Source organism: Abramis brama, assembly GCF_963993115.1.
Source record: "Abramis brama genome assembly, chromosome: 25".
Classification (NCBI taxonomy): domain Eukaryota; kingdom Metazoa; phylum Chordata; class Actinopteri; order Cypriniformes; family Leuciscidae; genus Abramis; species Abramis brama.
Window position 1 is genome coordinate 1,544,809 of NC_139987.1, and position 14,880 is coordinate 1,559,688.

Consider the following 14,880-nt stretch of genomic DNA (forward strand, 5'->3'; position numbering starts at 1 on the left):
CGTAGTGTTATCCAGTTGCGTGCAGTGAGATTTTCAAATGCATGCCTGGTGCCGCCCCTCGAGCTGGCTGATTTTCATTAGTCGACGCCAGACCATTAATCTTTTAGATTTAGGTCTGGATTTCCAGGCTAGATAGTTCCGGTCCTTGATTCTGATTGGCTGAGCCACGCTCAAACATACACCTGTGACCTCATGATATCAGTATTACTGTGCCACTGCAGAAAATATTAATCTTTTTATTGATTAACCGATTTATAAATGCAATAAGCTCTGTGAAGCTGTGGTTTCCAGTGAACAGCTAAGGAGGTTTCACTCCGCTCCGCATCAGGCGTATAACACTATTCACTGTAAACCTCGCCGTCACGAGGCTTATCGCTTTATTAAGCACTGAAACCGTTTTATTAATGTTTCTTCCTTTAACATATTAGAAGAGCATGCCAAACAATTTAATAAGGTTTTCTTTTCAAGAGTTCTTGTAACAAGGCATTTTCCACTGATTTAAGGGCAGAAACACTGTGGCTTGTTAAGAGCGTCTCTTCCGAAGGACTATGGCTGTGGACACAAATAAACGTGAAAGCCTCAGTGTCTGTAACTGTGAAGGTCTGTAACTGTGTGACTTCGTGTCTCCAGCTGATTGGCACACACCGTACACACGGAACATATCTCTCATATCTCACATATCTCCTGCAGTCGGCTTTGATATATCTAATATCTCATTTCTCATCTGCTCTAGTTACATACTGTGATTTGGTGGCGGACTGTTCAGTATCATTTACAGGTTTAATGTTTCTGTGTTTATGATTTAAGCTTTGTTTGTAGTGGAGTCACGATGATCAGCCATGTACGTCACAACTGATTGCCTCTATATTTCCTTGCTGCTACCATAGTCACATTAAAGTTTCATGTTGCTGATTAATGACTGTGTTCATGAGACGGACGGCATCACTGAATATTTCCATGTATTTGTGTATTTGTCACTAACCCAAGTTAACCATAGCTGAGCCTGGTTTGCTGATTAGTGTTGCTTTATTACAGCTGTTTATTCTTAAGTTTAGGGGTTTGTTCCCTAGCTCGAAATATTATTACGCATTCACACTGACAGCATTGTGTCAGTCTGTAAAGGTCATGTGATACCTCTGTCATCCTTCAGTGGACGTATTATGCGAGCTCAGCTTTATCCTCCACCATGTAAGGAGGGACCTGAGCCCCGTCCACAGATACAGGCCTGGGGTCTCATTAATAAAACTGTGTGTAGGATCCTTACTAAAAGTGTACGTGCGCCCAAACGTCAAAAAGGGCATACGGAAAACAATATTCAGACTTAGGCAAATATGAGGTGCCAATGTGTGTTGATATTTTTAATGGAAACAGATTGTGCATTATTAAACACTATTTGCGCGAAAATATTTTCTCAGATAAGAGTTCTGCTATTATCATGCGCTGAGCAATCCTCGCTGTAGTTAAAACATTAAAACACAGCACGCCACAGGAAAAGTGTTCAAAAGCATCGCATCCACTACAAGCATTTCTATTTATTAGAATATAATTTTTTTTTGTAACCTCTCTGTAATGAGCCTGTCGGGGTTGTTATTCGCTATAACAACCGCCTCGCTATACATTATCCCTTATTTATTGTGAGCATGCACTGTATTTCTGATTAGGACTCATAATGAGGATCTAAAGTGGTTTTCCTTCAGATCACCATCGGTGTCGCCAAACTGATCCGTCTCCAAAATGTTGGTACGCACGGCACAGAGTTTACTTACAGGTGCGCACATTATCCCGTCAAAATTTGTTTTTAACTGATCACAACCTTTGCGTGGGAAATGGCGTATGCACGTTTCCAGCGCCGTTTTGAGCGTACGCCATGTTTATAAATGCGATCCCAGAATATCACCGACTCTTCTGACTGTGGTCAGTCATTAAGACGTTGTTTAGTATAAAGAGTGCGAGTAGTGTGTTCACACTGAAAATCCCACATAGAAAGTGCACACTTTAAACACCCGGATGAAGCACTTAATTAACGTGAAAAACAAGGTGTGGAATATTGGACACTTCATGCACTTGACTGTCACCGCTTTACGTAGCAGAGCGGGGGAGGGGCTTCAGACTCCGATGATGAATGACAAAATTACCGTATTAAATTCATACACTACACAGTTGAGTACATAAGTGCATAGTGTATAGTGTGTCATTTGGGATGCAACTTGAGAAGTCCCTGGCATCATGGCGAATTACACAGGCATTCTTCAGGAAATGTAAACATCTTGTTTTTATTGGACTATATATTTGTCTACTCTTTTTGCACACATATGCAACTATACATATGAAACCACTTTTTATCTGATCCCTGTTTAGGCAATATGGCTTGTTTAATTTAATATTTGTTGGAATAGTTCATATTTGTGGCATTTTTAATTGTTCATTTTAGTATTCAGTACCATACTGCATATATATGAATATAAACGGATAATGTACTGCGGACAGCTGAAGCATTGACCAGTTGATGGGGATTAACGGCGGTAATGTTTGAATGTTCGAGTCCGGGGATATTGAAGACCCTTGGATCTTTGGATTTGCCTGAAGTCTGGCTTTGAAACAGAAAGATGATTGACAGCACGCCTCTGTGTAATCAGACACCGATCACTTCTACAACACACACGTACGACGCTTCTATTCTTATCAGACCTATTTTAGCTGAACTCAACACACATAATGCTGACGGTGTTGGCCAAGCTCTTGACCTGAGATGAATTCAATAGAAACACAAACCTTTTCAACACGACATCCATTGTATCTCCCTGGCTTATGCAGTTGTCTCCATTGCACTACAGTTTAATATCTTGTTAGAAGCTTTAATAAACACACCGATTTGGTGAGATCAGTAACTGATCCGAATGATTCTGATCGTCCTGCTGGACCAGAAGTGTGTAAAGTGTGTCATTTAATAGAGATTGTTTGTCTTCACGGCAAGATTGTCTGATATCAGGTTTATAAACACAGGCAATGTGACGCAGCTCGTCTGTCTGAAAATAAAGCGTTAAATCAAAGGTCGAAAGATTAATTACTGGATATTAGATGGAAAATTGCAGAGACTATCTTTAGACAACGGCTGCTTTGCACAAGCAGAGGAGAATCCTTTGAGCTCGCTCTTCAGGATCACAGAACACAATGTTGTGATGCTTTTGTTCTTCTATGGCTGATAGGAGTTCAGAGGTATGAGCCAGTGCATATAGAAAGTGTTTTTATTACACCACTTAAGAGGATTCATATATACATTATCAGCAGAAAAAGTGAAAGCTAACCTCTACAAAAGTATCTAAAATAAATCTGCAAGCTGGCCAGAAACGTATTACTCGCACTTGCCACTTGATGCGTTTTACTTGTGTCTGGTTGGACTGATGGCATGTAACGTGAAGCGCCGGTGTTGATGAAGGCCTGTTCATCGTGATTTACAACACTGCCTTACTGATTCAGTTTTGTAATTATTGGTTTACCTGTACTCAAAGTGTAAATCTTCTCGAGTCTCCTGCTCTGTGCTTTTCAGTCTCCTTCCAGGGAGTTGCTTGGAGGATTCATGTTTCTTAATGTGCTTACGTGGTCATGCAAGCGCATGCCGTTTGCACAGAGCGTGTAGATGTAAACGTTTCATTCTTAAGCGGTTAAACTGGCTTTCTGGTTCGCATGTGAACTGTCTTCAGGAGGTTTCTCGAGGAGGACTGATATGCTGAATGTTTTTCTGAGAAATCTAAATGTGATCTTTATCTAGTTGTGGAAGGTGACCGTCTCCAGAGAACAACGTTACTGAAATACTGATATTCTTGCAGATAAATGGATGAAATTTATCGAAATGATGAAACTCTGCTCATTCATTGGTCCACTGATAAAGCTCACATTACTTACATCTTAATCTGAGTAAGAACTAATGAATCACTCATTAAGACATGTAATTACAAGCAGTTTTTACAACATACCCAAAGATTCTGGATCAGAAAAAATAAAAAAACTCACAGTCTTCACACGAGAGAGACGATGCACCATTTGGCATTAACATTTGACATGTATGCATTTGGCATATATATTTACATTTTTTAAAATCTGCTGTTCTTTTGAACTCTCTATTCATCAAATAATCCTGGAAAATTAAATATATTTTTTGTTTCCACAAAAAAAGCAAAAACTTATTAATAAGAAAAATTAAGCTTTGCCATCACAGTAATAAATTACATTTTAAAATATATTAAAATAGAAAAGTTATTTTAAATTGTACAAATATTTCACATTTACTGTTTTTACTGTATTTTTGATCACATAATGCAGTCTTGGGCAAAAGATACTGAATGGAGTGTGTGTATATATATATATATAAGCTGTAAAAAACAGTTCAGTTAATGCATTCCCTGGGAACCGAACCCATGACCTTGGCCTTGTTAGCACCATGCTCTACTGTTTTGACTTGAAGGACCTGATGGCAGTGTGTTGATTAAATGATATTCCTCGTGAGAAATGACAGCAGCTGTGACATTCACAAAACTGCACTGGTTTATTGTGTTGTTAGTGTGTGATTGCATCACTCACTGCTTTATGGCATGTACCCGCTATAAACCGGTCGAGCGAACGGTGGTTTATTCTGAGCATCAGTGGATTGCCCGTCTGTGTGTGTCCTGAGACGGGCTCGACTGCCGCCAGCGCCTCATCCTACACATGCAGGTCCACACCGTTTCAAGGGCTTTATTTTTATAGATCAGACAGACACTAACACGGTCTCCTGTAGATTTCTGAGAAGCATAGTGTTTTGCGTATGCATGTCTTCATCAACTATGAGCCGCATGTAGACATTCAGCAACAGTGGAAAGCTTTCACTTGATGTCTAATAAAACCAGTTCTGTGACGTCACTCTGAAAGTGGCCAAAACGTTGTTTAGACTGAATCTTTCTCAGTGCTTGAATGATTAAGATCTGAATTGCATGTGCGCTGCCCATTAACCTGTAGGTCACACAGAGCCGGGCCGCTTTAATGAGGGTGTAAAGTAAGGTGAGTTTAATGGTCAGCAGGAAACAGACCCTATAAAGATTTCATTCAATTAGAGTGCATCAGCTGAAGTGCTTTATTTCAGTATATCAGACGCTCTTAACTGCGGGATGGAGAGTGTCCACCGTTCACCATGTTGTTACCAGGCGCTACATGACGAGTTGCCAGCGTCAAGTCATCTTTTTGTCCTCATTAAATGCCAAATGCAGCATGAAGTAGCAAAGTCACAGTCAGTCACAAGGTTTTGCAGCTTCAGAGAGTTCAAGACCAGTGCGATCTGGGCGGAGCTCTCCAACTACATGAAAATATACTATTAAAATGGACTTTTGTCAGTGGTCGACCAATATATTGCCACGGGCGTTATATTGACTGATATTTAGCATTTATTTATTAACAACACAATACGTTTTTCTGTTTGGCCGATAAGTGTGTGAACTTTATTTCGACAGTGCCAGGACTTTTATTTTGACAGTTACAGCCCTACAGTTGCAGCATGAAATTATATTTAAGCATAACATTTGACTTGGATAACATTTAAACCTGTAGCATTTTTATTTCTCCATTCTGATTTTATAACTCGTAATTGATAGTTTATCACAATAACGAGTTTAGATCTCGCAATTCAGATTTTTCTTCTCTTAATTGAGATTTAAATGAAGAATTGCAAGGAAAAAGTCAGAATTGTGAGGTATAAACCTCGAAATTAGCTTTTTTACTCTTTTATTCAGGGCCGGATTATCCATAGACGGGATTGGGCGAGTACCCTGGGGCACCAGCCAATAGGGGGGCACCAAATGATTTAGAGAATGACTAAACCTTTAAAATAGTTGTTTTGTATTATTTTGCTGGAAGAGATGCAGATACAAAATGAACAGTTAATGATACAATATATACAGAGAAATTATAAAATATATGCATATAAAGAATTGCGATTGGTCAGGTCACAGTGGATTTGCCCCTCCCCCCAGTCAGAGTGGAGCCCGCCAATACTATTAAATTCAAAATGGATAGGCAGCATCAGATCAGCGGTTGTGCGAAACGTAAATTAAAAAAGAGAAAATATCACGACACAGAGCTACCCTTCAAAAAGTACCAGCAAGATCAATTTTTTCTTCGAAATCAAGAAAACATCGATCGGCATCCACCAGCAGCGAAACAATGCCTCAAACGATACGACTCAAGCAGCAGCTAATGTTGTGAGCAAAGGCGGGAACACAAAGTCTAGAAAAAGTTGTTCTGCTAAAGGTAAGGATTATTTACCATTATTTCTGCAAACGTGACACTGTTGTCGATTTGACATTTGTGGAATGGTTTTCTCTTTTAGCTGGTTGCTTATAGATGCTTATTACATGCTTTTGTTTCAATCGGACTGAATTCATTCCTATTGATGATTCTGAATGTTGTGTTTACATGAACGCTAAACACGTGATCTGCTGTTTCCTGCTGTTTGCGCATAATATCCATCTTCTACATAGGTTTTTGTTTGTTTTAAACAGTAGGCTTAATATTTATCCATTTCTGGTCATAATTTGGGGATAATGAGCATATGACCGTTGTTGTCCCGTCTTTTATCACACAGTATAAACGCCCCACCCTCCTCGCGCCCAAAACCAGTCGTCTGTGGATGAGAATCCGAAAGGACTGGTGGGACGTTGACCTGCTCCACTTCACAGACACTGAGAGAAAGGAGAATCATAGAATGACGGGACACTCATTATATGACACTTTATTCTGCAGGATGAACAGCTCGTTCAGCGCGTCTTACGCTATTTCAGCGTCATTGCACATACTGTACGCAGTCCTTTCAGTTTGTTTTCAATTCGATCAAGTGTTTTCGTGTTCTGAAGTTTTCGTGTTCTGAAATGAATAAACGATCCCTTTCAATCCGATCGAAATTTCATTCGGATCGAGCTCAATCAGATCAATAAAGATGTTTACATGAAGGCTTTTCAGAATCAGTGGTCCGATTGAGCCGTCAATCTGATTACTGATGGATCTGGTTGCATTTAAACGTTTTTGCTGCTGTGCGTCTCTGTGGTGCTGAATTTATCCGATTCTTGGGCTTGCTTATTTGGTATATGTTTTTTTTAGACATAAGGTTTTGCATGTAGTCCACATGCCATTTATGATGGAAATAAAGAAGTTAAACTTGGGTTGTATTGGGGGGGGGGGGGAATATATACAAATATATCCAGTTTGCCACTGTCATATTCATGTCATATTCACTTTGTACTGTATATAAAATTAGGGTGACCTGGTCTTTATTTGAGAAAATATGATGTTGGTGTTGGTTACGGTGTTTACTTCGTTTTTAAGAATTTCTTTATTTGTGAAAATACCACAATATAGGGAAGCTTGTTTACGCCACACAATAAAAAATAAAAAAGGTAATGAGACATTTTATCTCACAATTCTGACTTTTATCTCAGAATTGCGTGCTATAAAATCGCAATTGCGAGTTATAAAGTCAGAATTGTGAGAAATAAACTCTTAATTCTGACTTTTTTCTCTCGCAATTGCAAGCATTATATATGGAAACAAGCTTCCATAACAAAAGGATTACACAAACAAGAAGAATTTTTATTTCTAATTTTGTAAGTATTATGTAAAATAAATATAAATTCCATAGCAGCATGTGTTATTTAAGCAGCTTTATATCAGGCATCGGCCACCCTGCTCTTTAAAATCTTGGTATGGGCCATCAAAAAATCCATATCTTTCTACCACCAATTAGCGTGCATCAATTATCATAGCGGGTTATAAAAAGACGGATCAAGAGAGTGATCACTTGTTGTGCTGGTCGTGTCTATTTAGAACGCAGTGTAATTTTGTCTGCGCACTGACAGCAATGAAATCATTTAAGTTCTGCTACGAAGATGCTGGCGCTATGAGACTCAGTCTGCCATTTACCAGACTTCCTTCAGATGCCAGCCTAGAAATATGAGAGGATATTATATAATTAATATAAGCCATCAATATATTTTGAGTTTTGGCAGGTAATCAACCTGAGAGATAATATCACTGCAGAAAACAAGACAGTGACTCACACTAGAGAAAAGCTTGACCTTGTCCTCAGTGTGTCACTATAATGGCCTGAAAACAGCTTCAATGATTCTGACCTCGCACTCTCAGATCTTCATAAACTTGTCTGATCCGTCAATATGACCGAGGCACGTCTGTCAAAGATGCAAAGATGCTTCATTCCACAGCACTGAACTAACTCATCCTAGACAAGATAATTACAAGAATTCTTAAGACTGACGTCAATAAAACATATACACTGTCGTTCAAAGGTTTTCGATCTGTAAGATTTTTAATGTTTTTAAAAGAAGTCTCTTCTGCTCACCAAGGCTGCATTTATTTGATTAAAAAAACAAAAAAATAGTAATACTGAAAAATTATTACAATTTAAAATAACTGTTTTCCATTTTAATATATTTTAAAATGTAATTTATTCTGTGATCAAAGCTGAATTTTCAGCATCATTACTCCAGTCTTCAGTGTCACATGATCCTTCAGAAATCATTCTAATATGATTTGATCCATAAAGTTGAATAAAGAAACATTTGTGACTATTATCAATGTTGAAAACATGATTATTATTATTTTATTTCATGATTCTTTGATGAATAGAAAGTTCAAAAGAACAGCATTAATTTGAAACAGAAAGCTTTTGCAACATTATACACTATTATACATCAAACGTTTGGAGTCAGTAACAATTTTTATTTTATATTTTGGGGGAAAGAAAATAAATCAATACTTTTGTTCATCAAGGATGAATTAAATTGATCAAAAGTTACAGTAAAGACGTATTATTTCAAATAAATTCTGTTCTTTTGAACTTTCTATTCATCAAAGAATCCTGAAAATCCTATGTTTTCAACACAGATAATAATAATGAATGTTTCTTGAGCATCAAATCATCATATTAGAGTGATTTGTGAAGGATCATGTGACACTGAAGACTGGAGTAATGATGCTGAAAATACAGCTTTGATCACAGCAATAAATTACACTTTAAAATATATTAAAATACAAAATAGTTATTTTAAATTGTCATAATATTTCACAATATTACTGTTTTTTGTGTATTTTTTGTCAAATATATGCAGCCTTGGTGAGCAGAAGATACTTCTTTTAAAAACATTAAGAATCTTAAAATTAACCTGAAGAACCTAGTACACAGCACTCCTTCTCTTCTCTTCTCCTCTCTTCTCTTCTCCCTCCTCCTCCTCTCCTCTTCTCTTCTCTTCTCCTCTTCTCTCCTCTCCTCTCCTCTCCTCTTCCTCTCCTCTTCTCTTCTCTTCTCCTCTTCTCTCCTCTCCTCTCCTCTCCTCTCCTCTTCCTCTCCTCTCCTCTTCTCCTCTTCTCTCCTCTCCTCTCCTTCTTCCTCTCCTCTTCCTCTTCTCTCCTCTTCCTCATCCTCTCCTTCTTCCTCTTCTCTCCTCATCCTCTCCTTCTTCCTCTCCTCTTCGATACCTGCGATCAGGCCATGAGAAGCTCATAAACGCAGGCGTCTCGTGGAGTTGGCAGAGGACAGTCACGACAGACGCTCGGCAAGGGCACTCGGTTTTGGTGCAGCTTTACATAACGTCATATAAAGTGCGCACTGAAGTTACTGCCAAGTTATTAAGCATGCAATACACATTCTGTTAGTGTGTGAAGTGTCTTCATTTTAATAAAGCGGGACAGAAAAGGGCGGAGGTGCACTATCCGGAAGAGCTGGTCGTTGGGGGGTATTTAATTATTTATGCGCACTGATTTTGGCAGCTCACACTCACTGGAGCTGGAGTCCATGCGGGCAGTTTTGGCCTGTTGCTGATTGAGCTGATTGAGCTGTGCCAGCACCGGACATTGCAGAGGCATCATGGGACAAAGATAGTGTAGCAGCAGGGCCATAGATCTGACGGTGGATCAAACCACCTCAAAAAAGGGCACAATCATTCAAAGTTTCCGGTAGATATCTGAATAGCCTTCCAATAACTGGCTATTGCATTAGGGTTATACGCACTCGTGTTATGTTTCGTCATGAACTGACAAATGATATTACCTTAAGTAGCATACTGTAGTGCTGAGTGGCCCTAGAAGGTACATATGCAGTATACAGGAGCTATATGTAGGACTTTTCAGGAATTAATTGCTTTTTTTATTGCCAATTTGAGAACAGTTTGTAATGAAACTTTACTTTCACTTTACTTTATTTATAAAGCACTTTACAACTGCACCTGCAGACCAAAGTGCTGTACAATCAACAGCATAAAACACATAAACAACATACAACTTCCTAATCCAGATACTAGCCCAAACTCTCAAAGGCGTAGGAGTAACAAGAAGTCATTTTTAACACAAGCTTTAAAAACATTTAAAGATGTGATCTCTCTTAGTTCAAGAGGCAGACTATTCCACAGCCTCGGACCCGCGACAGCGAAGGCCGGGTCGCCTTTTAGCTTTAAATCAGATCGAGGGGCAGAAAGCAATGACTCATTACTTGATCTTAAAGACCTAGGTGATGATGAAGTGCAAATAGCTCAGACACATAAGCAGGAGCTATCCCATGCACTGCTTTAAAAACATACAGCAGAGTTTCATATTTTATCCAGGAATCCCTGAGAGAAGCTAAAACAGGAGAAATATGATGATTTTTAGCAGTCTGGTCTAATTGCAAGCATGATATAGTGGTCTGACAGGACCCCACATACAAAACATTGCAATAGTCAAGGCGAGACCGAACAAAGGCATTAATAACCTTTTCTAAATCGTTTCTCAACAGAATAGGCTTTACCTAATCTGGAAAAAGCAACTCTTAACCACAGCATTAATCTGCTTATCAAATTTCAGCTCTAGCTCAAACTAAACCCCTACAGATGTTTTACTTGGTCATGGCAATATTCTGACCATGTGCAGAAATAAGTGGCAATATCTAAGCATCCTCTGGCAACAAAAAAACCTGAGACCTTCCCCGACTTCCTAGGTTGTGTATGAAAGCCTGTAGACTGATTATTATGTGAAGGATTCGGACCGGTTTTGCTGAGAAAATGTAAAGGATGTGATGTTTAATCTCCTGAGAGCCTCTCTTTCGTTCAGTGACACATGAACCGAAAGCTGAGGTTCAGGATAACGCAGAACGAGCCGTTCTGTACTGTAATGTGTCATGCAAAGAAAAGGAATTAACTCAAACTATAGTCTCATATAGCCCGATCTATATAGTCTACAGTCTTAATTATACTTTATACTCAAACTATCGTAACAGTGTAGTCTGAATGACCTCATCTGTCGACATGATGCCGGTGAATCGCAGATCTGCTGCAAACATATCCTCATCGCTATGATCAGATGCTTTCTGAACTGCTGTTTTCTCACCGCTGTCATTTTTGTTGAGTTTATTCTGTTATTGAGGGAAGCACACAGCACATATTCATGCTCATCTAAACGTCGCTCTCAGCAGCTTTGACTGCGTCGGGATGTTGTTAACAGTATATCGCTGTAGAGGTATTTCTGAATTCTTTTACTTTAAGCGAAGAATGAGAAAGACCCCCGCAGTGAGTATATCAGGGTCCTGAATCACGCTCAGACTCATGAGCAATAAGCTGCAGTTCACTCAACGGCCACCGGTGTCGCTAATAACAAGGGCTTCTCAATTCTACATGACTGTTTAAGCCAGCCTGTGTTTAACCCTCCTATGCATTTAATAAATTACAAGTTATATTTGTGGATTATAATTAAATTCAGGGCATTATTTTTTTCTTTAAAAAGCTTGTAAATTGTTTTTATTTAATATGGTTTAATAACAGTTTGTATTCAATTTTGTTGATCTACTGCAACTTTGTGTTGTTCCTGTAGCTCAAACAACAACGTAATGTCGAAAGCTTTCGATTAGCACCTGCCAAATGCATACATTTAAATCTGTGTGAGCGTTACTTACGATCACAACTCAACATCGGAAAATTTACATAAACTATTAACTCCATATAAAGAGGAAAAACAAATAAATCCTCTCCTGCTCTCTCTATCCTGCTCTGTCTTATTGTAAACGCAGACGCTTCTAGACAGTTTGATATCGCACATCATTACATTCAGCATTCCCACAAGATATATTTGTATTTTCACTTCAGTTTTCTCTTTTAACCATCCTGCTGCATTAGTTAAAGCCTCCAAACGCCCCTGTCGGTCTCAAATAACGGCATCCATTACTAATGAATCCAAGTCAAGAGCGCTTTTGTCCTGAACTTGTATCATGTGTACAAACATCAGGTTGATGGTGATTGATTAGTAAGGATCAGATGTTCTTCTGAAAACAGGGGAAAGTGGACGGCATTGTGTGTTCTGGAATATCAGCGGGCTTCACGGATCTGGAGAAGCTGATTTCCATTTTCAATGTAATGCATCCTTTCACACGTGATCTCACAGAGGAATGCTGGGAGAAGAGTTTGAGTCTTACCTTCAGCAGCTCCCGGGGGAAATCTTGTCCTGCGTTCAGTCCTTCCAGGTTATTGATGAATTCCTGGCATGTCATCTTCTTCCCAATATTCTGTGGGGCATGAGAAACATTTATTGGGCTGTTAATGGGACAGGATGGCACTGCATCTCCCTGATGTAACCCGGACGTGACCGGAGCAGATCTCTAATGCACTCATCCCAGTGAAGCAGCCAGTCCTGCTTTCTCATCACATTTACAGACTCAGGAGAAGCTGGTATGTAAAATAAGGAGCCATATTCACTGCTGGGGTGAGATCTCATATCTATGTAGCTTCAATCTAAAACAGTTTATATATTAAACACTAGCGTAAGATTTAAAAAAGAAAGAAAGAAATGAATACTTTCATTCAGTAAGGATCTATTAAACTGATCAAAGAGACAATACAAATAGCATCATGTTATAAACTATTTCTATTACAAATTAATTCTATTCTTTTGAACTTTATATTCATCAATGAATTCTGAGCAAAGTATCACAGTTTCCATAAAAATATGAGGCAGCACAGCTGTTTTAAACATTGCTAATAATCAGAAATGTTTCTTGAGCATCAAATCATCATATCAGAATGATTTCTGAAGGATCATGTGACACTGAAGACTGGAGTAATGATGCTGACAATACAGCTTTGATCACAGGAATAAATTACACTTTACTATATATATATATATATATATATATATATATATATATATATATATATATATATACATACAGGCATATGTTCACATAGAAAACAGCTGTTTTAAACCAATTTTCATCATATATGCTTGATCAAATAAACGCAGCCTCTTTGAGCAGTAGAGACTTCTTTCAAAAACATTAAGAGAAAATATAGACCCCAAACTTTTGAACGGTGGTGTGTATTAATGCCTCTTTTTGGATAATTCAATAAATATCTTCATATTATTTGATTGCTTTCTCTCCACACGTGTAACTTGATGGAAGCAAAGCAAAGGGTGATTTAAAAATGAATGTCTGACATCATATAATGCCAAGCTCATGTAATAATTCACAGACTGATGCAGTGGACCAAACTCTGCTGGAGGAGGCGACGTCTTTAACATCATGCACAGCATTAAGAATATCAATTACAGCGCCGGAACTGATCTGATCTAATAACATAATATAATTTAACTATACTGTGTAATTGCTCACTAATGAGTCATTACTGATGGGTCCATGAATATTTGCTCTTTTTACAGTTTGTGTAAATAAAATTGTTTTTTTTGAATGTTTTTATATAAAACATTTAATAATAAAATGTAACTATTCATTGAATCACTAAAACATTATGTTAGAGCATTAACTATCCAATGAAAAGTATCTATGTTTTTGGGATTGACCACTGCTTTTACAGGTGTGAGTCTCTAAAAGGATATACGTTCAGACTGTCAGTCCAAATCCGATTTTTGTGCATATCCACATGAAATCCGATCAGAATGAGCTAGAGTGAACAGCAAAAGAAATCACATGAAATCCGTTTCGAGCTACATCCATATGTGGATGATGTGAACTTCATATGTGAACTTCATCGCATTTCTGGAGATCCGTTTCAGTATGACCGCTCTGACTGGATTTCGTGTGGTTTATGTGACTTTCTCACGCCACGTAAAACATAAACGCCAGACGTTGTTATAGGAAACTGCTGAAAGTCACTGGGTTGTGTTGCTGGAAAGTGCCCGGACGAGCAGAAAATGACAATATAACGGAGACATGTTTTGAGAGCGGTGGAGACGACAGCACAGAATAAAGCCGCTCACACCAGCCTCCTCCGGTTCTGATGCGACTCAGAAGACACATAGTCCAGTGCACAGATACACATTTCCATGTTGTAAAATTTAAATAAGACAACATCTCTATTGCAAACCCCTCCATGTTGCGGTTGTTGTTGTTGCTGTTGTTGTTTTTGATGTATTCCTACCAACGCAATGTCAATGCCACAGAAACCAATGCAGATATTCCCGAAAACGGAAGAGGCATGGACACACAAATGGGATCTGAACAGTTTCGGTACACAGTGCGGACATCAGTAATTTTAGATCAGATTCCAATCGCATACACAAATAATCTGATTTGGACTGACTGTGAACGTAGCCAAAATGTGCCGTTCAAACAGCGACTTACAGTAGCGTCTTGAATACTGACAGAAACCAGATGTCAGTCCGGTTCTGTTCACACAGCGCGGGTTCTCCTAGAATGCTGTTGTCAGTCCTGAATATTTCCAGGTGTGAGTTCGGTTATAGAAAGCGGTTGTCATTCCCGTAAATATCTGAACTGTGTGTGAACGTATTAAAGACTCAAATACAGGACTGACAACCGCATTCTGCTGCTGTGTGAACGCAGACTTTCTACAATACGTGAGAAACGTG

General features: G+C 38.7%; 1 protein-coding gene across 4 annotated transcripts in view; it reads right to left on the reverse strand.

The window, feature by feature from the left end:
• psd3l (pleckstrin and Sec7 domain containing 3, like) overlaps positions 1-14,880 on the reverse strand; it is a 120,666-nt gene that overhangs the window by 39,115 nt on the left and 66,671 nt on the right. For all 4 annotated transcript variants that reach the window (XM_084103605.1, XM_084103604.1, XM_084103606.1 and 1 more), the window contains one exon: positions 12,473-12,562. In XM_084103605.1, coding sequence (XP_083959731.1) covers positions 12,473-12,562 — 90 coding nt within the window. The remainder of the gene's footprint in view (positions 1-12,472; positions 12,563-14,880) is intronic.